This window comes from Mytilus edulis, chromosome 1, assembly GCF_963676685.1.
Source record: "Mytilus edulis chromosome 1, xbMytEdul2.2, whole genome shotgun sequence".
Classification (NCBI taxonomy): Eukaryota; Metazoa; Mollusca; class Bivalvia; order Mytilida; family Mytilidae; genus Mytilus; species Mytilus edulis.
Genome location: NC_092344.1, coordinates 43,479,246 through 43,502,032, shown reverse-complemented (window position 1 = coordinate 43,502,032; position 22,787 = coordinate 43,479,246). Strand labels below are relative to the sequence as shown.

The following is a 22,787-nucleotide window of genomic DNA, read 5'->3' as shown; positions in this document are numbered from 1 at the left end:
TATCGATTATAGACAATGGGGAACAGCTATTGAATGTTCAGACTATTATTATACAGTAATTTGTCCGTTATGTAGAAGATGACAGCTTTAGATGAATTCTATGAATATCGTGACGAACTGGGTTTAGATTGCTAATATTCATTTATGCAGAATTTTGATTCGAGAAATTGTCTCTAGATTTCCAAGTAGATGATTTGATTTTTGATAGAAGAATTGTTTGCAGTGTACACATAAAACTGGTTCAAACCATGCCACAAATTATGCCTGTACCAAATGAGGCTATTTTAACTTTCTTGCCTTTGTTGGTATGTTTATTTTCTTGGAGGAGTTGGCTGTTGGTGGTATGTTTGATCAGTTTTTATGCCCCACTTAGGGGCACTATGTTTTTATGTCCCATTTATGGGCATTAAGTTTTCTGGTCTGGTTAAAATGTTCCCTATGATATGATCTTTCTAATTTTAATGCCAAATTAGAGATTTTACCCCATTTTCACGGTCCATTGAACATAGAAAATGATAGTGCTGATGGGGCATCCGTGTACTATGGACACAACCTTGTTTGGTTTGTGCGTCAGTTCATAGTCTGTTCATCAGTCCTTTTGTCTGTCCTGCTTCAAGTTTAAAGTTTTTGGTCAAGGTAGTTTTTGATGAAGTTGAATTGCAATCAACTTGAAACTTAATACACATGTTCCCTATGATACGGTCTTTCTAATATTGATGCAACATTAGAGTTTTTACCTCAATTTCACAGTCCACTGAACACATGAAATTATAGTGTGTATGGGGCATCCGTGTACTATGGACACTTTCTTGTTATAGTTTTTTGCTAATTCCAGTTATCAATTTTATATATGGGTATCTTATTATAAAAAAATGAGTTGTCTGTTTCAAAATATGGAAAATGACTGTTGGCTGCATGTCGGTACACAGCACTAGGAAATTCTCGTTTGGGCCCCTTGTAAATTCTTAAGCTATTTAATTCCTAATAAAAGAACAGAGACTTAAATGATATTTTGATTGTGTAGATGTCTATGGCAACAAATATTGTACATTTTAGATATCAAGTTTAAACAAAATAGTTAAATTCAAATAAAAAAAATATTATCAAGGTAATTTTCTTCCCTGTTATGTTATAATTGCACAGAAATATTGATCATACAAGTATAAATTTCCTATTTGTTGTTTTCAAAAGCAGTTCATATTACCTTAACAGCAATTATTGGTCCTGTAAATTGCCTTGGTTCTTTGAATTTAATTAGATATATGTGTATTTACAAATTTCGTCAGATAATTATATAATTGGGTTTTTATTGACAGACAAATTTGGAACTGTTCAATTCATTCTATGGTAAATATGTTATAGGGCCCTGAGAAAACATTATATTACAATCAAATGTTGGAAGAAATCAATTGCTAATTTGAAGCTTGAAAGGAATTGGAATTTATACATAATTTAATGAATTGATGGCAGTTCGAAATGTGTTTTAAACTGTTTTCAATGAAAAGCAGAATACCAATATTTTACATTTGTCTAGGTAATCTGTTTTTCCGAGAGAAAAAAAATCTTAATTTGTTTTTTCTGTCTTCATTTGTTGTACATCAAGTTGTAATAATTCTAGTTATAAAAAAATAAAAGTCTAATACAAGCAATTTGATTTTACTTGTTTGTAAAAGTTATGACAACAGAATGATAACTTTGTCTTGCTGCAATGCAAGATATAGAAGCAAGACTTGGGCATGGTGTTTTCATTGTCGGCAGTAAAAACTCCTTTAACCTAATGTGACCAGCATTGTATATAATACACAAAAAAGAAGTAGAGCAGATTTCCCACCATATTTTTTTTTACAAACCTGTGCTATTTTCAAGGTTTAATTTTAAATGAAGTTTAATTGGCTAGTGAGCAACACATAAAAGCATCATGTGAATAACTTTGAGGTTCTAACAATTTAAGCTTTGACAAGTACCTTTACCAGTACTGATGTGCAGAACATTACATTAAAGGCATTGCATTGGGTGTCCTTTGTGAAATATGTCTTCAACGCAACAATTTCCAATGAGCAATGTAACAATTTCCAAAAGGCAATGCAACAATTTCCTAATGGGCAATTGAACAATTTCCAACTGGCAATGCAACAATTTGCCAATAGACAAAGCATCAATTTTCAACAGGCAGTACAGCATAATTTATTTTGATGATCAACTGACTTTCATGCACCTTGTCTGTAGTACAATTGTATTTATATTTCCAATTTCCAATACTTGTCTTTTTCTATAATGTGATTTTCTGATTTAATATGTATTGCATGAGGAAAGCAATTTGGTTATTTCTGTCAGATTCCTTGTGATTTTAAAGAATCCTTAATGCTTTTGATGTCTCTATCCAAGATACAAAATAAATCAACCGCATACTCAAAAGGTTCTTCGTTGATATTGTTTTTTGCTCTTAAAAGTTAATAACAAATTAAAAATGTACTAGTTAACATAAATTTTATTACGGAGCCCATTATTGCAACGTGTCTTACAGTGATGGGATAAAGTTGAAACATTATATCATTCCAATGCTGTGCTCTCTATTAAATCTTGTGAATTAACACTTAAAAGAACAAATACAGTGACAGTAAAGAAATCAATTTAAAGTAGAAACTGATGTGGGGGAAGGCAGTCGGAAAATCAAATTTTTGTGATTATACGAAAACAGTGAAGATTTTTAATCATTGAAAAACAAGCTAAAGATGGAATATTTTTTTCTTTTCAGCATGATTGAAAAATGGTGTTTTCCCATTTTGAATTTAATATTTGCATGCTGCTTTTAGATTGGAAGTTTTTGCAATTAAAAGACATTTTCTAATCTTTAACCAATAAAAGTGATCTAACATTTACGGTTGACTACTGAAGATCAATTACAGGTAGGAGAGAATTGAATCTGTGGACAGGAAAAAAATCAATGATTCCGTTGGCTTGCATGCATTTAACTTCCTAAAGATATTTATTTACTGACAAGATTTCAACAGACTCGACCTTTGAAAGTCATTTATTATCAATATGGAAAATCTATTTTTTTTTATCGTTTTTTTTTATTTTTAGTGAGGTTAGTTTTTTTTCTGAACTGATCAATCAAGGTGATAATGTTAGATTCGGTGAAAGGTTACTAAACTTTATTCAATATAATGTCCTTAATTTTTTGGCCTAGTTTTAAAGGTTTCAGGATTCATGGTCATATGTATACAGCTTTGATATTTATCACTTATAACTCACTATTTAAAAAGGTGTTCTCCACTTCTAAATTGTGAGGGTGAACTTGATTTGTCAGTATTCATGTCAAATATCAGACATGTTGACCCCCCCTTTTTCCCTTTTCATATAAAAAGTAGAACTTTCATATATAAGATAAGAAAAAACACCATTTGGATTACTTAACAGGAATTGATTGTCTACATGCAATAAAAGATACTGGATGATTAATTGTCTACATGCTATCCATAAAAATCCACAAGATTTCCATATGATGAAGCAGAATTCAAAGAATTCTTGATATGTAAATATTGATGAAAGTTATACAGATTTAAGCTTCTACAACCTTTGACCTGTACAGATGTATCGTTAAAATCTACATTGAATGTAATTTACTTATTCTGAAGGTCATCCTCGATGCTCCTGTTAAACTACCTATATGAATTATGCATCAAAGCCCTTAGAGATAGAAAATTTTTCTTAAACTGTTGAGTGCATAGTGAATAATTAATGTTGAAGTCCTTATGCAAGCCATATTCTAATTAAGGAAAGACCTTAGAGATTTGTTGCCAAACAATCAGTACTAATCTAATTCCGCCAGTGTATCAAACCAGCTATCGTGATCTATATACATAATAGGTACGAGCTTTAGAATTTATCGCTGTCGCTCATGGTATGATGAAATCTAGCTGATTGGTTTAAGCTTGATGCAACAAATTCAATACTTATTTACCAATCAATGATGAATTTAGCGTAAGCAAGCGTAGAATTAAATTGTAACAAAAATCGTTCATTATTTTTTTTTTACACAGGAAGAAACAGCAATGTTATTTACTCTTGCCTATTTGGTGTCTGAATAGTTTTTGTTCGTTGATTATATTAGAAATTATATCAATTGTAATTCTACGCAAAACAGACTGTTGAATACATTTTAGCATGGGGAAGATAAATCCATTAGATAAACAAAGAATGCTTGACAATTGAATTCAATTTACTGCTAAAATGCCATTGCATTGTTGTTTTTGGTCATACTAAACAAGTTTGTATAAGTTGTACTTTCCTTTTAAGTCTCTACAACAATAGCCCAAAGTAGAAAAGGGAAGCAAACACGTAACTACAAAAAGAAATTTTGACAGGAAGCTCTTTTCCAAACAAAAAGCACAAATTGAAGAATAAAATAATAATAAGAAAAGATTTACTGATTAATTTCAAGTTGTTACAGCTTTTTCTGGATGGATTGTCTACCTTTGAAAGATTAATAAATGCATTTTATTGATTAATTTCTAAACAAATGAAATAATTGAAATTTTTGATATAATGATGTACTATTTAAAAATGTATTACTATTACAGTAACATTTAGTAATTTGAACCTCTTTTTTAATTTTGGTCACATATCTTGGTTTTTTTATAACATTTTTAAAAAGTCAATCTCATATATACCAGGGTATAACAAGTACAATCTGGGACTCTTCGATTTAAAAAAAATAGTTGTATTTATAGATGCATGATGCATGTTATAGAATTAAAAAGAATAATTTGTACATATCCAATTAATTCTGATAATCTATTGAAAAAAATCCTTTCATTGGCAAGCACTAGTAAGTTCTTAACAGAATTATTTAGTAGAAATCTAAAGAAAAAAAGATTAGGTCTCTAAATGGGAAAAGAGGTTAAATTTTGAAGCAAATGCTCAGAAGGCTTTAACATTACAGCTGGTCAATTCTGTGGCATTATTATTATTATAACTCATGGTTATGTATGCCATAGAAAACCGCAAAAAGCACATGACAGTTTGTCTCAAATTTAATGGTTTTAAATACTTTAGACAAAAAATGCTCTGATATTTGACTATCAGTAGACTGTTAGACATACTTTTAATGTATATCATGTATATCATGAACAAAAATGACAATACATTCCATGCAGGTGAATGCATTCCCGTTACAATTTATTACTGGCCGATCGTAGAACAATGAGAATTGGTATTCATATAACTTATCTTTTGATCTGTTTGAGTGGAGTTATTATCGAAACAAAACCTCCAATGCTATAAATTCTGGTGTATTTTAATAGGATTATATGTTTTTGTAATCCCTACTATTGTCTATGTTTGGACAAGCTCGATCAGGCAGAAACATATTATTTCGTACAAAAGACCCAAAACCTGTTTGTTCCCATTACAGCGCAAACATTCAAGGTATTAATATTGATTGGGGGTTCAATGAAGGGACTTAAAAAAAATCTATGTTAAATTTTTTCTAATTGAATTTTGTTTTAGCAAACCAAAACCAAATAAAAATAGATTTTTTTTATTAAATAGAATTTCTCAGTTACCTTTTAAATATGATATTTTACTTTTTTTAGTTTTTGCTATTAATTTATATCATAAATAAGATTATTCATTTCTCTGTATATTTCTGTTACTTTTAGGAATACTCCACATGTCCTTTCATTTGTGTGAAGTCGGACTGACTCGGGAGACAAAAGTTTTTTGTTTAATTGATATTCCATTGTTATATTATGTATACCTAGTTTTTTGCAGGTAAAATTATATGTATGCAAACTGGATATTACATTTTAAGCTTAGTCTGCAAAAAAATCGAAATATCACAATGCAGTATTAAAGTAATGGATGAAACAAATATGACAGACAAAAACTTGATTAGATTTTTTTTTTTAAAGTTTGCATATAAAGAACACATTGCCATGGGAATACAATATTAAAACTCCTTGATTGGCAGAACATGCTGAATCTTCGTAACTGGAATGTCAGTCAGTCAAAAGAAAATTATTAGATTTTGCATTCAAGGATGATTATTTTTATGACATTTAACTGATGTGTCAAGGATAAAACTTCTACCGGACCCAAGAGATGAACAAACAATATTGATTTTCGCCACCCACTCTTACTTGCATTGATCAATTTAAGAAACATTTTGTCTTGCTTAGGCAAGTTGCACTCTTCTTTTTACCAAAAATACAATTCCTTCTTATGTAATTAGAGAGAAGACGAATTAAACTTGACTCTGAATGAAAAAAGGGTATCATTTGTACGAAATTACATCTTGGTGGTGACATTTTCCTTCTCTGGAGAATTTACGTTAAAGAAATTCATTTATAATGTCAGTGAAAAAATAGTGCTTGTTTTATTTATGTTTGTCATTTTTCTAATCTTTACAGAAAAAGGAAGAAGAAAAGAAAAAAAGACGTGAATTACAAGCCTCCTTGGAAGAAAAATGTAAAAAGTCATTAGGTTTGTACTGTATGGCATTTCATTGATTCATATGTCCCACAAGAAATAGAATCCATGGCAAAATCTGCCGTAAGATTATTACATAATTGTTGATATATGGACCTATTCTTTAAAGAAATGTCTTCATAAATATCATTGATCACAAAAACAAAATGACAGGAGAAAACAAAACACAGATGCTGCACACACAATTTTTTTATTTATAATGCGGGGTTTTTAATTCAAATTCAATATTTATAGTGTTGAGTAAAGGTTTTGAACTTGGAAACCTACGACTCTAAGGTTTACAGCCCCGGTATACACAGAAGCTATTATTAAACAACACTTCTAATTATAACATGGTTTGGATTTAACGGTTTTTATTCTCAATATAGGCCTAATTCATCATGTTATGGCAGACTTATAATTACACTACTGAATCTAATCAATGATAAAATAAGTGTCATTATAGCTGTGTAAATGATGTGCAAGTATTTAATTGAGCTTGTTTAGATGGTATATTTTGTTGACTACTTTTTGTTAAGGTGTCTAAAACCTGAGATAATGATTCTTGGTTTGGGTGTAATGATAGGTTAAATACATGTATACACACAGTTTTTTGCAGAATTTAGTGGGTATTTTTGGATATTTCTTGGGCTTCCCTTTATGAGGAAAGCTTTGAGCTTAAAACAGCTCAAAACCACTTTTAGCTCAAAGTGCCAAAACAAACTTTTTATGTAATCAAAGAAAACACATTGTTAACCCACAATTCTGTGGATATTTCTGGATTTCCTGTATCAAAAAAGCTCCAAGTCTGAGCTGCAAAAAGCCAAAAATTGACTCAAAGTGTCATGATCGGGGGTGGAATCAAAGTTTTTAAGACACCGTTTTTGCAGTGAATGATGCATGATTCTGGGTTAACATATATCAGAAATTCAAGAACTGACACAGTCAAAAAATATAAATATACTGGAGCACTACAACCAAAAAGGGGCATAACCTTCATCAGGTATGTTGTGACCTTAAGTTTTGAAAGCCAAAACTGTAAAGTAAGCTTTTCATGGAGAAATTTTAGACTATGAATTTATCAAAAAAATAGATTAAGACTCAATGCAAATGTTTTTGTAAGGAAATTTATATCAAATCTTATGATTAGATCAGACTTTTTTGGTGATATATGATAAAATTGAGGTATGATAAGGGATTTAATAGTATTTAATTTGTATTCAGAAAATAGTTATCAAGTTAAAAGAACATAATTTTACACACAAAAAAAGATTTTAAAGGGTTTAAACGGGGACAAGTTTTGATTAATATACACTTGGAATAAAGTGAAATAAGCTTGTTTAATTTGCAGAAAATATGAAAATTAGATAAATAAGATTCATTTTTCAAGAGTACACATTTTGTGTAAGTAAATGTATCATTCTTATAGTTAAGTATAGATTTTGACATTAGATTGAAAACTGTGCAGCCACTTTAAATCCATTAAACAAACCTTATTAAGGAAAAAAACCATTTGATACCATTATATGTATGTAGTAAAAAAATAATCATCTTAAAAAACAGCCTTGTGTATTCCTTTTGATGGAAAAATAAGAGATTAAGCTACACACATTAGGATTATAAAGACTTTTATACTTAGTTTTTGGTAGTTTAATTCCACATAAGATTTAGATTTAATCCATCATTACCAATTTGTAAAATCTAAGTTACTAACATGTTTGATATATGAGATGAAATGTTACCAAGACGTTCTATAATAGGACTTGGAAGTCTTGAATCCATAGCTGGTATGTCAGTTATAGTTATCAACTTGTACATTAACTTCAATTGCCTATTTACATGTTTGAAGATTTGCAAAGGGGAAAACAATTCAAAGTTTAATTTTAAAACTGTGATCCAGCTATTTTTATGCATGTTGAATTTTCATTTAGATTATTGAAACTATTCTTATTTTGTTCTCAAGTATTGCACTCATTTATAACATGAACCCAGTTTTTTAATCACCCTTTCCCTTCAAAAAAACAAATGTTGGTATTACTCAGAGCAGTCATGTTAAACATCTTGCCAAGCATGAGTCTCTTTCCTCTGAGCCATCAAAATTATTATTTTATGAAGCTATCTAAAGCATTTTTTTCCTGTTTTACTAAAACATACACTCATATTTGTGATAAAATATACAATTTTTTAACCATCTTTTCTTAATGAAAAGAACTGACATGAAATATGAGTTATACGATTGCCCTTCGTCTGGGATTGTTGATTACATTTTTTTTTAATCATCTCTGTGGAATTGTCAGTATTGGTTTGGTATCTCCAATGTTTATGGACCGACACCTTTACTTATGCTTGATTATAATGATTGTTAGTATCAATAGTGAATGACCGAAAGGGAATGACTTTTGAGAGTTATAAATTTTCGCTCTGGTGTCCACTTGAAACTGATCATTTCTATTTCTGTTTTCTAAATTTGTCAGTCATTTCATTTTTTGTGAACAAAATGTCTGTTTCCTTTGGGGGTACAAAGATTTATTAAGTTATAAAGGTGAAAAGGTGAAATTAATGAGGGAGGGAAAGGGCAGGGACCATGAGCAAAAGAAAAATGACATGACAAAATAATACTAACAGTCATGACAGTATAAAATATATCATATCAAAGAAAACTAAAGATAAAATCAGATGTGAACTCGTGTACATGTACATCAGAAAGTTACACATGAACAGTTTGTGCTGTAAATTGTATCAGAATACCAGACATTTTAAAAGCTTTGTGGTCAAATCATACTTAGATTTTACCACTTTCTTTTTTCTAACCAGATAACTAACCAATGAAATTATCCCAATGAAAAAGTACTATATTGCCATTATATTTTAAAGTCTTCAAATTTTTTTTGCTTCATATTTTTTATTTACATTTTAGAGGAAGATAAGAAGTCAGCCAAAGGGGAGAGAAAGAAGAAAACGAAGGGGAATGTAGCTCAACCCCTAATAGTAACTGAACGCACACCATCAGCAGGAAATGTCACACAAAAGTCAGGAAGTGCTGGGTCTGGGAGGGCTTCTGTGTCCCCAGGGACCAGACAAGCTAGAGGGTTTCAGGCCTCCCTACCTCCAATGTCCAGAACACCATCCAATCCTGATCTGGGTGGACCAGAATCAAAACCAGGCACCCCAATGTCAGAGAAAGAGATGTTAGAATGGTACCAGGTCCAATTGTATCAGAAATTTGGACCAGAAAAAGCTGATTATTTCTTACATCCAAAGATTGAACAGAAGACCACTAAACCAATACACCCAAAACTACACAAACATGGAGGTGTGTTTGATTATTGTGAATTTATTTATAGAATCCTGGTTAAATATGTAGGCTCTACTTTTGTTTGAGTGTAAACCAACTTATTTTTGCTATTTTTGCCATTAGAAAAATAACATAAAAATAAACTGTGTGAATATATTTCAAACACCTATCTTCTTATATATAAAATTTTCAATCAAAAAAGTATGAAAATCAAAAAAAATAATTTCTAGAAATCAGGCTAGAAAGAGAGAACTGAGAAAAATTGTCCACAAAAAGTAAGTTGGTTTACAGTGTCCTAACATCTTTACAATTTTTGAATGATCTAATTAAAGACATTTTTGTCAGTAAGGTAAAATTGCACCATTTCTAAAAAAGACAATTTAAAAACAAACATTTTTTTTTCTAACATAGCCAGTTAAGGACATCTTTAGATTGACAAGGAACCATCAATCAAAAGTAACCAGTCAATACAATTGTTAAAAATGACATTTGGGGAATAGGGAATAATTTTCAAAATGATAATAATTATTGTTGATAATTGCAAACAAAATTTTGGTCAAACTAACTTGAATTGTTTTAACATTTATATGACAATTTTAATGAAATACAGATGCTGTGGCCGCCTTTTGCTTTGAAAGATCTGAAAACACTTCTTTTACTTCTGTTTTAAAGCCCTTTTAGGATCCTTTGGTTTTATCATAACTATAAACGCATTCAGGATTTAAGAATTACTTGAACAAAATAAAGAATGAAGTCTCATCAGATCCTTGTAATGTTGGCGTGTACACTACTGTATCTGTTCCTCAATCAGATTGGAGAAATGACAGACAGGTTATTAGCACAATAAGTTTCACTACATTTATTAATTTGTGTTCATACCTATTAATTTCAGATGTTGTGAATCCATTAACAGGTTGGTTAAAGTTTACTCCCTCCAAATATTTATATCTACACTCCTATATTGTCTCCCCTTTTCTGCACATTCTACAAATTCACTCTTGATTTTATATCTTATATTATTGAGTGTTTCTTACTCATTTATCTGTCCTTTATTTCACCTTGTGCAAGAGAGCAGATGTATCACTTGGCAATTGTCGTCTGCCTGTAAATTTTTTCAGAGCCACTAAATGACCAAGCCATTTGAAAACGTCTTGTCTGTAACCACTTGGTCCTATGAAATCAGACTTGGGGCTTTCAATTTGAAAAATCTATTACCTTACCATGATCCAAGATGACAAAAAGAGACTCATTTTGGCTGAAACAAACTAACTTTGCGAAATGGGAACAACTTTGGGTGAAATGATCCTAATGGAAGATGTTATTCTCTGAAACCACTCTGATAAACTTTGGTAACCAGTCACCTGTCAAGTGCAAGCCCCTTAATCAAACAAGAACACTAACTACTGATTAATTCAGACCAATTCATCTTCCTCTTCAGAACTACCATCTAGAATTTAGGTTGTCTGATTTGAATAGAAGCTTAATATTACCAATTGGAAATTTGGAATTCAATTTTTATGACCAAATAAAGCCCCAAATAAAACTTAATGAAAACTAGAAAACTATAGATGTTCTAATTCTATTTTGATTCAGTAGAATACGTTGGTGCCAGTTGAGCTATACAGACTCCATGGAGATTCTATTTATAATTGACTGTCAACTGATACTTCTAGAACTTGCAACTCTCTTTCTATTACACTGTATGCACATTTTATATGTTTGTCTCTATTCATATATAGTTTTTTATTATTCAAGACCTTTTATATTATCGTATTATTTATTCATTATTTTCCTAAGTTTTGATTACTCTTGTGGCATATGTGTAGCATGCACTATATAACACTATTGACAAGATGATAATGGCTTCAGGCCGTGTTATATTATTTTTAGTTTCCCATCCCTCTTTATGTGGGATTTTATCTTTTATTTGACATTTTTCGATATTTCTTTGAAATATGAAATGTTTTAGCTTGTAAGCAATTAAGATAAAAACGGAAGAAAAAAAATTAAAAATTGGAAACCTTCCTCCCTCAACAAACTATGTTGTGGAAGTTGATTTTACAAGTTTAATTGAAATATAGTGCTGATAATTTTCACATGTTAGGGCAATGGTAAATGTTGGGCTGAACAATTCCATGGCCTTCATGGCTATATAAATTTATTATGATTTGACCTACTAAATAAAAGATTGAAACATTGTGGATGGTGCAGTTTTAATGGCAGATATAATTTTTTACTTTCAAATATATTTAGAAGACACTAGGATTAAATAGAACTAAGAATGAGTTTTAAAATTTTGAAAATAAATACTTAAAAAGACCTTATATTTTTTATTCTATATTACCTTTTTCCCATCTGCAAAAAAAAAATGTAAATGGATTTAAGCTGCTATATGTCATTATCATTAAAATATAATTTTCTTGTTATAACAGAACTTAATATGTGCATTAGTTAGTTTTCCTTGTTACTCACAAGTAATTGATTTTTGAAATTATGATTATGAAATATTGATAACTGACAGTGACATTTATTTTCTCAGCATCAATAGATATAAGCAGCTTTTTGAAATGTTTGTTATAAATTCAAAAGCATTAAATGCCATTTCTTCTGTTTGTGGAGGAATTTTCTCTAAAATTAAAAAGCTTGTAGTAGTTGGTGATGCGATTATATCCAAGTCCCCAGGTACTGGGAGATGATTTTTTTTTATTCTTGATCATTATACAATTATCATGTCAGAAATGGATGGAAATAAATTTTATTGGTTTTATTGATTTTTAGACGAATATTGTTCATGTCTGAAAAGGAATTATGGTGATTTAATTACAAATTCCATACTCTTTTATGTTACTCGGTATCAAAAATTGATATCTTTTGTTGTTGGAAATTTATAACCTCTTTTAATAGTATTTTAATACTTTTAAGGTTCATAAGCTCCAGTACATTTTATTTTGCTTAATGAAAAATTTAATTGTCTCTGCCTCATACATAAATGCTTTCAAACATCCAAGGACCATTCAATTTATACAATTTGAAAAATCAATCACCAACCTTGCAAAAAAATGTGGATATCATGAAAGTTCTTATCAATCCAATTTTAGCTGAATGGAAACGAATGCAAGAATTGAGGAAAAATAATCCAGAAATCGAGGGTAAAATCTAGATTTCTTTAGGGAATCAAATTTTTCAGATAAAATAGAAATTATATTTATATAAATGGGTTATGAAGCTTAGATTGAACTAAAATATGGGAGACAACTCTATTTTGTTTCATTTATTTCTGTAGCTTTTATATTGTAGATAGGACAATGTACATCAATTGTAATCAATTTTACTAATAACTGGTGCAGCATTAATCTGGTTAACAATAAAACAAGATAGGGTACACACTTTTTGGTAAATTTTGAAGTGTTCTAATAAAAAAACAGATAATTTTTTTGTTATTTCACACAGACTATTAAGAAGTTAAAAAAATTAATGGATGGAATTCGAAATAACTTACACAAGGAAAAAGTCAACTTATACTGAAAAGACATTTATAAAGTTAACCTTTAGTATTGATATACAACATGATGAGACTATTCTTTTTTAATCATTTGGTCAATTTGGTACTTTCAAACTTGATTTGAAATTCAAAAAATCAATAATTATGTAATGACTGATATAGGAATCACATAATTGGCTTAGCATGAGAAATTTAATGTACATCTAGGACAATTGTGGTATTTTATTTGATCATATATCATTTACCGTGGAGAATTCTTATATTTAACTTTAACTTTCTTCCTGGTTCAGAATATATCTGAGTAATAGTCGCTGAAACTCTGTAATTTATTGGCAATCAGACAAGCATTTGAAAATACTGTGTTTCTTCGTTGAAATTACAGATTTATTATTTGGAGTTATTCATACTTTTATGAGGATCAAAATTTCTTATATGATTTGTCAAAAGTGTAAATTTTACTGCTTGCTTTTATTTCAATGGTTAGAAGTATTAAAGTCTTGAGGTTGTAAGTACAAATCCTGCATGTGGCAGGAGCATTCGATTACAATCTTAATGGAATTAGGATTGTTAGTTTTCTACTGAAGGAGGCTTTTCTCCTTGGCACTCTGGCTCTCCACTAATATAAACTGGCCACCAAAAAATAGTACAGTAGTATTGAAATCAATCTATCAATAATTATTATTGAATTGCATCAAACCCATTTTCTTACCCTTATATGAGATAACTAATGCTATTTTAATTGGTGTCTAAGGATGTCTGCATATTTTGTTTATTTTCATATTTACGATTAATTAAAGTTGTCAATTAGCTAAATGTTGAATTTTTTTTTACTGAACTTGAAAAAGTGCATTAGGTTTTGGTTTTTTGTTCTTGATGAGTGTAGTAATTTTTTTGATAATTATTTTTATCTCATTTTATATTTCATTGGCTTTTGATACCTGTATTTGTATGTCTAATCCATTACTAAACAAAGAAAGTGCACAAGTATGCACATGCTGCGCTCAAATGTACATCTAGACAAATCATGGGGATTTTGGGGAAAAAAGACATTATTAGTTAAAAAGTAGAAGTTGTTGACTATTCTTAGTTTATTCATACAGAGTAATCTTGTCATTAACGAATTCTGACTTTGTTATTGAAATTTTTAATGATGCAAATTTATTTTTGAACAATCAAATGCTCTCTTTTTGCTGTTTAGTTTGGATGTACCTAAACACTAGGACTGTAGCATATACCAGATTAAATCAAAGTTGAATATATATAAATTGCTGCACTTGAAATCTTGGATTAATTTTCAATGGAACTTAAAATGTATAAAGACCTTTATAAAATAGTCAAAACTGTTTATGATAATCTTTGCAAGGGTTTGAATTGAAACCTGAATTCTGGAGAAAGAAAATTTTGGAGCTTAGAATTGATAAAAATGTACAAAAGAAACCCGACTAATAGACAATCAAGACTTTATAAGATGCTTTACACAAAAAAACAACAGTGAAAGAAGTATTCTGACAGTTCTTTTATGTAATTGAATTCATCTTGAAAAAATAATTAAAAAAATTTGAATCTTGTATAATTTATTGGTAAGACAAAAAGAACTCGAACAGTTTTGTAGTTAAAAATGTTGTTCTTATAAATGCAGTGGTTCTGATATTGGTTACAAAGAATGTGTTTTTTCAGAAGCATGTTTATCTATGGTTCATTTAGGTTGCTGCGATTCAATGAATATAATGATTTTATTTTTTCTATAGGTCGAGCTGGAGCAGAAAAATTGTTGGATATCTTGAGAAAAGAGTCAATGATTAGACTGTATAAAGAAGATGCAAAGATTCCAAGAGAATACAAGGTTTGACTTTGTTTTTATATACTCTTTTCAAGAAAAAAAATTATTTAGGGGCTGGGAAGGTTTTGACCATTGTTCTCTAATCCTGAACTAGAACACTAAACAAATTAAACCAAACCTAGAACACACATTACAAAACAGTGATATATATATATATATATATATAAGGAGTTTTTCTGCATTGTTCAGTGGGAAGTGTACATCTTGAAACTTCCCTTCAAACTTTCAAAGATGTACATGATTTTGTATGGGAAGTAAAATTATGTTGTCCTTTTGTAATTATTGTATATGGATTAAAGAAAAAAAGGGTTTTCCCCATAGCTAACCAAAAAAGGCAGGTGAAAAGTGTTTTCCAATGAAGACTGACACCCAAGCTTTTAAATTGAGACATCTTAAACTACCTTTCACCTGTAAGAGTATTTTATTATCATTCATAAAAAGTACTGTTTGAAGACAAGGACATACAAGTAACTACACAAAATGGTAAATCCAAAGCAGACAATTTAAAAAAAATACCACATTTTAAGAAAAGATATGTAACATTTTACTGAAACAGATCACAGACACATTATAAATGATGAAAGTGAATATAAAAAAAGAGAATTCCTTATCTGATATCGAGTCTTTCAAGTATTGCATTTAAAAAAGCCGTAACTTAGACTAATGTAATTAAGTCTACCTTATTTTGTGGGCGAAAATAAATTATTCATCATTTGATTCTGAAGTTATTGTATATCTGACATGAAAGTTTTGTGGTGTAAGCTATTGAATTTTTTCGAAGATGTTGCATGTTATCATGAGCAAATTCTATTATCTGCTTTGAGGCCCAATACACTCAGTGACATCGAATTATCCCTCATTTATATATATAGTTGTTTCACTGCCATCTCATTAATGGGCAAATAGCAGAGAAAAATTCTTTATTTTGAGAGATGACTTATTATCTGCTTATTGCTGATTTCCTAGACAATGTGATTGCTGTAGGCTTATGACATCATACATTTTAATGCCTCTGCAGTAGCCGTAAGGGGATTAAGTTTATCCCTTGTATGTCTTTATCACGAAATTGTTTCCAACCTGCAACTTTAGTTTGCCTCAACCAAATGTTATGAAGAATTATATGCAATGCTTATTACCACAATACACAGATCGAGTTTGGATTTTGGTGGCATCAATTTTACTATCCTAGAGTTATTCTTCTTTACAAATGGAAAAATTGCAGATTTTTTTCATTTCTGTTCTCTTACTTTGACTAAACCAAATGTTATGAATCTTATATGCAATGCTTATAACTATGAAACTCAGATCAAGCTAGTACATCTAAACTTTATTTAGTACAAGTAAAGCGCATTCATATTTCATCAATAAGTTTTCCTTCTTAAAATGCATGTTTAAATAAATATGCTTCTGAACATTATAAAGCTGACTTCATTCAATCAATAATTGATGAAGAAAAATAAATATCAGATGACAATGAAATCTAAATTCATAGGTCAAACCAAAATTGCTACTTTAGAATCTCTAGTTTATTGGAATGCATACTTGAATGACATTAGTATTGATTTTTAAATGCAAAGTTGCCGTTTAATGAGTTTTGTTTTGCTTTGAAAGTACATATTACATAATCTTATGACTGAACAAAAATAAAACATGTGATATCTTTGTCATGTAACTTTCACTTTGTATAATTTAACTTGTCAGAGTTTTATTACAACAAAAACAAGTCTTTTGAAATAAGCAATCTGTAAATCTTCGAAAATATTTTATTGGCTGTGAATATATTTTAGAAGTCATGTTTTTAGAGAAATTTAACTTCAGTGTTATCTTAATGAAGGCAATTAAGGGAATTTTATTATTTGTGAAGTAACAATTTCAATTCCATTTTTAGAAAAGATTCGGTGATTAACTGTTGCTTTGATAATCTGTGTTGCATAAGAGAAGCTTTAAGATTAAGATGTGTTTTATTCAGTGAGTATCTGTCACTTTGAATGATTTAAATTGTCTGTCAGTTTCAACAAAAGCAAATTTTAAGATAACAGATCAGTAGAAACTCAGTTACCCTTATGTTATTGCAGGGAACTCCTATTTTTCAGAGCATTCTGTTGCTTTTATAGACAATTATAGCATTTCTTTTCTTGGTGGTTTCTGTTGTATGAAGGAGCTTTTAACATTTATACTGCTTTGCTATGGAAATGTCTGATCTAAATTTTTACCTTTTTTAAAGGCATTATAATGACAATAATAAACTGTTTAATAAAAAAAAAATCTATGTATATCTCTATGAAATGCTAAAGTTTTTGTTCACACAGTCACATTGGGCAATAAAACATACCATATATTGTTTAAATATGATGAAACTATTCACAGTATTTTGTTCTTCAGGATATCTATTGCTTAGATAAGCAAATTATTCTTACATTGACTTTTTTGTAAAGATGATGTAACCATTTTTTTTAGTACATATAAGGTAGAAAGATATCATTGCTTTATTGATATTTTCAGTTCCAGACAACTCAGTTTTTGTATTTGACTGATTTTAAAAGGAAATTTTCTTTTTCTTTTCAGGATGCTTATAATGCCTTGGTGAGGTTCCATTTAGGAAAATATAATGTAAATTTAAGAAGAATATTTGCTGCTGACAACGAGGATGTAAGTAATGATCATGTTTATAATGAGCAAAAATATTCTCAGTAATGAAATGAATTGACTAGGTAGTAGAAACTAGTTCTATAGTCAATGTATTCTGACCTTTCTCTCAAAAGAAAAATAAATAATGTAGATATTTGTCTCATTGACAATCATTCCAAAAGCTTCCAAAATGGTCATAATTATTCTGGACATATATAAATTTACCAGACATGATCCAGCTGGGAAAAGCCTGAAATCGACATCTTTTAGTTTTTAAGGCCTTCTTTAGAGAAGGTCATTTTATCATCATTGATAAAAATTTAGAAGTATACGCAACCTTTTTTGCCAGACCTTGATTTTAAGTGAATTGATATGAGTACTGTAGAAACATAAATTTTTGCGGGGCTAAAATTTCGTGGTTTTGTCTCTATATAAGATTTCATGGGGATTTAATTTCGTGGTTTCCAGTAAATGGAAGTGATATTATATGGAGGTTAAATTTTCGTGAGGGTTTTAATTTCATGGATATATTCTTTCCATGAAAAAAACAAAATTAAATCCTTCACGAAAATTTCTGCTTTTACAGTATATTCCAATATCACAATACCTGTATTTTTGATTTCCTTTAGGTGTCAGAAATAGCTCGTCTGTCTGACCAATCAGTGATGAGGAGAGTTCGTAACCAGAGACACAAGACAGAACTGATGTACAGAGCCTCGGTGAATAACCAAGACAGGACAAATATTCTCAACATAGAAAATCCAGTTAATCAATTCGACGCTGAGATCGGTGAAGGCGTGGCCAAATATCTGCCTTCATGGCTTGATGATTCATCTGTAAGTAAAAAGATGTTTATTATTTAAATTGAGAATTAAAAAACCTTGAACTCAACATTATAACCTGGAACACACTACTATTTCTACATTTAAAATAAATACACTTGCAATCCGGATATACAACTGATATATATTGTTTGTTAGTGTTAAAAACATTGTAATGTATTAGGGTTTATGGAAAAATGGTTGATCTGATTTATTTTGAATCTGATGGTATCAGATCTTAAATGTCCAATGATATGAGTCAATTTGAACTGTTGCAGATCTAAGAATTTAAAAAGTTGTAAATGTTCTAGACAGTTATTAAAACAATATTCTATTTTATGTTATTTATTTTTTTAAACCAGTTTTTTAAAATGTTACTGAATTTGTTTCAGGATTTCTCTGAAGAAGAATATAAAAGATGGGTAAGGGGACAAGAAAATGAGCGCACCTTTACATCAGAACCTATTGCAGAAGAAGATACAGAAGACTTGAAAGATAATTTCAAAGAAAACATTAAACCAGAGGAACAGTACAGTGGACTAGATGATGAGCTTGTTATGCTTATGTCTAGAAAACGTCATAGGAAACCAAGAGAAAACTTAAAGTTCCTTACAGAAAAAGACACAAGATATAAAGGAGGATTTTCTGAGAAATTTAAAGAGGATAGGGACATACCTAGGGCATTTAATGAGGCCAAAGCTCCAGAAAATAAGTCACATTCTGTTATGGGAATGAGAGCATCATCAGGTAATTCATGAGTTATCTTTCTTTTTGCATATTTTGTCTTAAAAAAAGGTAGAAAACTTTGATGCATTGCAGAAAACTACAACAGCATATTATGACAAGGATCGACTTCAAATTTGTCTACATTAGTTTTATTTGGTGGTGTAAAATGAAAGAACATGGGGGAAAAAGAGTCAATATTGTTTAGTTTTGTGTGTCAAAGATTGTTATTGGAGACATGAAAGTGGGCCCCCGTATAATAAAAAAATTATTTTTTTAATTTTTTTTTAAATTAATGAGTAACAGACTTTTTAAAGAAATATATTGTATTTTTTGTCAACGGTTTATATAAATAAATGAAGTAACATGCACACAGACAACATAAGTGATCATTTGATTTTGTTTTAACTAATTTACATAATTTTCTTATTTTTCAGATGAGCATCCCTCCTGTAAATCTGCGCCTATTCCAGACAAACATAGAAAGTATTATACCAACTATGTCAGTGATTGGCAGCCATTGAGTATGCATGCTCTGGTGGAGTATAAAAAGAAAATGGACTCTGAAGGAGATGGAGAGTTCAACCAAGGGAGAGCAAAAGTGTGGAAAACTCAACTTATAACATGATTTGTTTTAACATTTAAATTTAACATTGTGTGATTTTAGTTGTTGGACTATTATAATTAATTTGTTTTTGTTGAAATAGCTGATTGCATTTATGATTATTTTGCATTTAGATTCAATAACTCTCTTGCCACCAATCTGCAAAAAACATTTGGCGCTTCGTTTACTTGATAATTCAGGATTTTTTCAAAAGCAGCTTTTATTTCTTGTAATTATTTTACACTTAAAGAAACTGTAAAAATGTTGTAAACATTTAACAGATTTCAGTTATATTATGGCCTGAATTTGCTTGTGATGAATATTTTTTTTATGATAATTTGATTTAATTTGATTGTTTTTTCCTTTAAAATGTAGGCTTCAGTTTGTCTTTTATGTCCATAAGGAGCAAGGATTATAGAAGTTAAATAATTTAGAGTGAACATATTGAAGTGATTTGTTATTTATTGGCCTCTTTACAGCTAATATGAACCAATATATATTTTAAAATTTGAATTCTGTGATAACTGTAATTAAACCAAGATATATATAATTTATAGTTATTTTGTAAAGTATTAGATCTTTTCTATTTTATTATTATGAATGTACTATTCGAAAGTAGCAGTTTTTTGATGTGATAAATTGTATTTTTTGGCAAAAGACAGCTTTAATTTTATATAAATTCAAAAATTTTGTGGTTCTATTTTGATATAGGGTTGTGTATTTCAACTTGAACTTTGACCACTTGTTCATTATTATGTAAACTTTTATAATGTATGTCAAATTAGAGGATTTTTCTTTTGACCTAGTTCTGAAATGTGACGCATGTAGTTAGAGCTGGATAAGTGTTTTGTGAGACACATTCTTGTTTAAATATTTTTTTGGTAAATTTGATGTCCTCAACTCTTACTCAAAAACTATATATGTTTAACAATCAACAACTGAAAAATGAGTAATGAAATTCACATTGAAAATATGTAATTTCTTTAAAGTAAACTTTTGTAAGAATTTAATGTACATTTTTTGGTATGAGTATGTTCTTTATGATGCTGTATATATAAGTATTTTTTATATATAATAAAGATAGCTATTTTAATCATTGATTTTATACTATCTTCAGAAATAAAATCTTCTAAAACATAGAAAATTGTCAGTCATCACGACTTATATTTAATGAATACTCACTGATGATAAAAATGAGATATATTTAATCTAAACTATTTCTTAGATTTCAGAATTGTTTTAATTTCTTATCTACTTACATGAGACTTTTTATTTACAAAGATTCTGAAATTGAACAAAACTTTTTTTTCTTTTTTAATTGCATTCAATTATTCAAACATCATGAACCAATTTTTCTTATCCTTCACTTTTATTATAAAAAAAATCTGGCTACTTTTCAAGCTTTTTGTTAATTTACAAACTCATGTATTTTAAATATAAAAAATGTAATGATTAAAAATGATTATTGTACATACAATGTATTCCAAATCTATTTGAAATTGTGATTCCGTCCAAAACCATACCATTTGTAAGTCTTGAGATGTTTTAAGCATCCAGACAAAACTGATAATTGGTGCTATGGGATATAACCATAGTAATTAGATACACTGCATAAAACTTGTACGAGGGTCTGGATGGGGCTTTACAGAATAAAGAATTAATGGTCCAAAAGATATATAGAAAATGGACCCAAAAATATGAATGGCGAAAAATGGGGAAAAAGAAAAGAATATAGAAAAATGGACACCCAAAAAAAGATTTTTTTATAAACATGCAGAAATAAGAGATCCAGACCCTTTTGTATTGTATTGGATATCTATGAAGGATGAGAAATGATTAAGAAATAATTTTGACATTTTTATGTTTTTAACCAATGAAAACAATATTATCTATTGTCTTTACATCTCTGCAGCTGGTTGAAAACATTGGTTAACTGATGTGTGTTAATGACTTGATAGTAACTAGATTTGCAAAAAGTATGAAAAAGAAAACAGCAAGCTGGATTTTTTATTTGTTTTTGTAAAATGAAGAGATAGAATTGACTATGCATGCAAGTGATTTTTTTATTACAATCATGAAATAAAAAAAAAAAATTACAAAGATTTAAAATTAGGAAGCTAAATGATAACTGTGGAACTGATGTTTTGTAATTCAATTAATCAACAGTATGTTTGTTTAAAGTAACTACAAAGATGTCTCTTTTTGGTTTGGGTATATTTTTTCATGAGCATTTGTTAATTTGATACCTTCATAGATATTCTTATTTTAGAAATTTCACATGGCTTGTAATAATAAAGCATTCCAGAAATTTTTGACTTTATTGTATATTTTTTCTTTTGACAGAGTACTGTTACTTAGATAAAATTAAAACAAGAAACTTCATCTATATGAGAGATTTTTCTGTATTCAAATACATCAAATACATCAAGAACACTCAAATCCATAAAAAAAAGAGGACCTACACATATTAGCTTAATTCATCTAAAAAGAGAAAACTTTCCTCCTCATATTCAAAGCTTCCAATGTAAATTCAAAATTAGTGTGTGCTTTTATTATTAAATTTTTGGAAGAATGGACAAGCAGGCGCCTACCCAGCCATTTTAAAAATGCGCTGGCAACCCCAGAACACTTTGAAATGTGGTTCTCTAAAAGAAGAGATTTGTATGTATTTTCTATAAGGTCCTATGTTAATTAAACTAAGTCCCCCGCTGGCGGCCATCTTGGATGATGGATTTGGCTTCAAAGTAAGAACACTTGGTCAGCACCTCACAAGGAACATTTATGCTATGTTTGGTTTCATTTCATTCAGTGGTTCTCTAAAAGAAGACATTTGTATGTATTTTCCATAGGGTCCTATGTTAAACTAAGTCCGCCTCTGACGGCCATCTTGGATGAAGGATCCG

The 22,787-nt window shown here is 29.6% G+C and overlaps 1 protein-coding gene across 9 annotated transcripts in view; it reads left to right on the top strand.

Moving 5' to 3' along the window:
- The window catches only part of LOC139483056 (uncharacterized), a 67,323-nt gene extending 45,127 nt beyond the window's left edge, over positions 1 to 22,196 (top strand). For 5 of the 9 annotated variants that reach the window (XM_071267092.1, XM_071267086.1, XM_071267123.1 and 2 more), the window contains 8 exons: positions 6,414 to 6,486; positions 9,389 to 9,784; positions 10,659 to 10,679; positions 15,017 to 15,111; positions 17,674 to 17,757; positions 18,366 to 18,572; positions 18,950 to 19,304; positions 19,718 to 22,196. In XM_071267092.1, the coding sequence (XP_071123193.1) occupies positions 6,414 to 6,486; positions 9,389 to 9,784; positions 10,659 to 10,679; positions 15,017 to 15,111; positions 17,674 to 17,757; positions 18,366 to 18,572; positions 18,950 to 19,304; positions 19,718 to 19,908 (1,422 nt within the window). In that variant the 3' untranslated portion in view covers positions 19,909 to 22,196. The remainder of the gene's footprint in view (positions 1 to 6,413; positions 6,487 to 9,388; positions 9,785 to 10,658; positions 10,680 to 15,016; positions 15,112 to 17,673; positions 17,758 to 18,365; positions 18,573 to 18,949; positions 19,305 to 19,717) is intronic. The other 4 variants (XM_071267106.1, XM_071267100.1, XM_071267130.1 and 1 more) reach the window with 1 other exon arrangement.
- Positions 22,197 to 22,787: the final 591 nt, after the last annotated feature.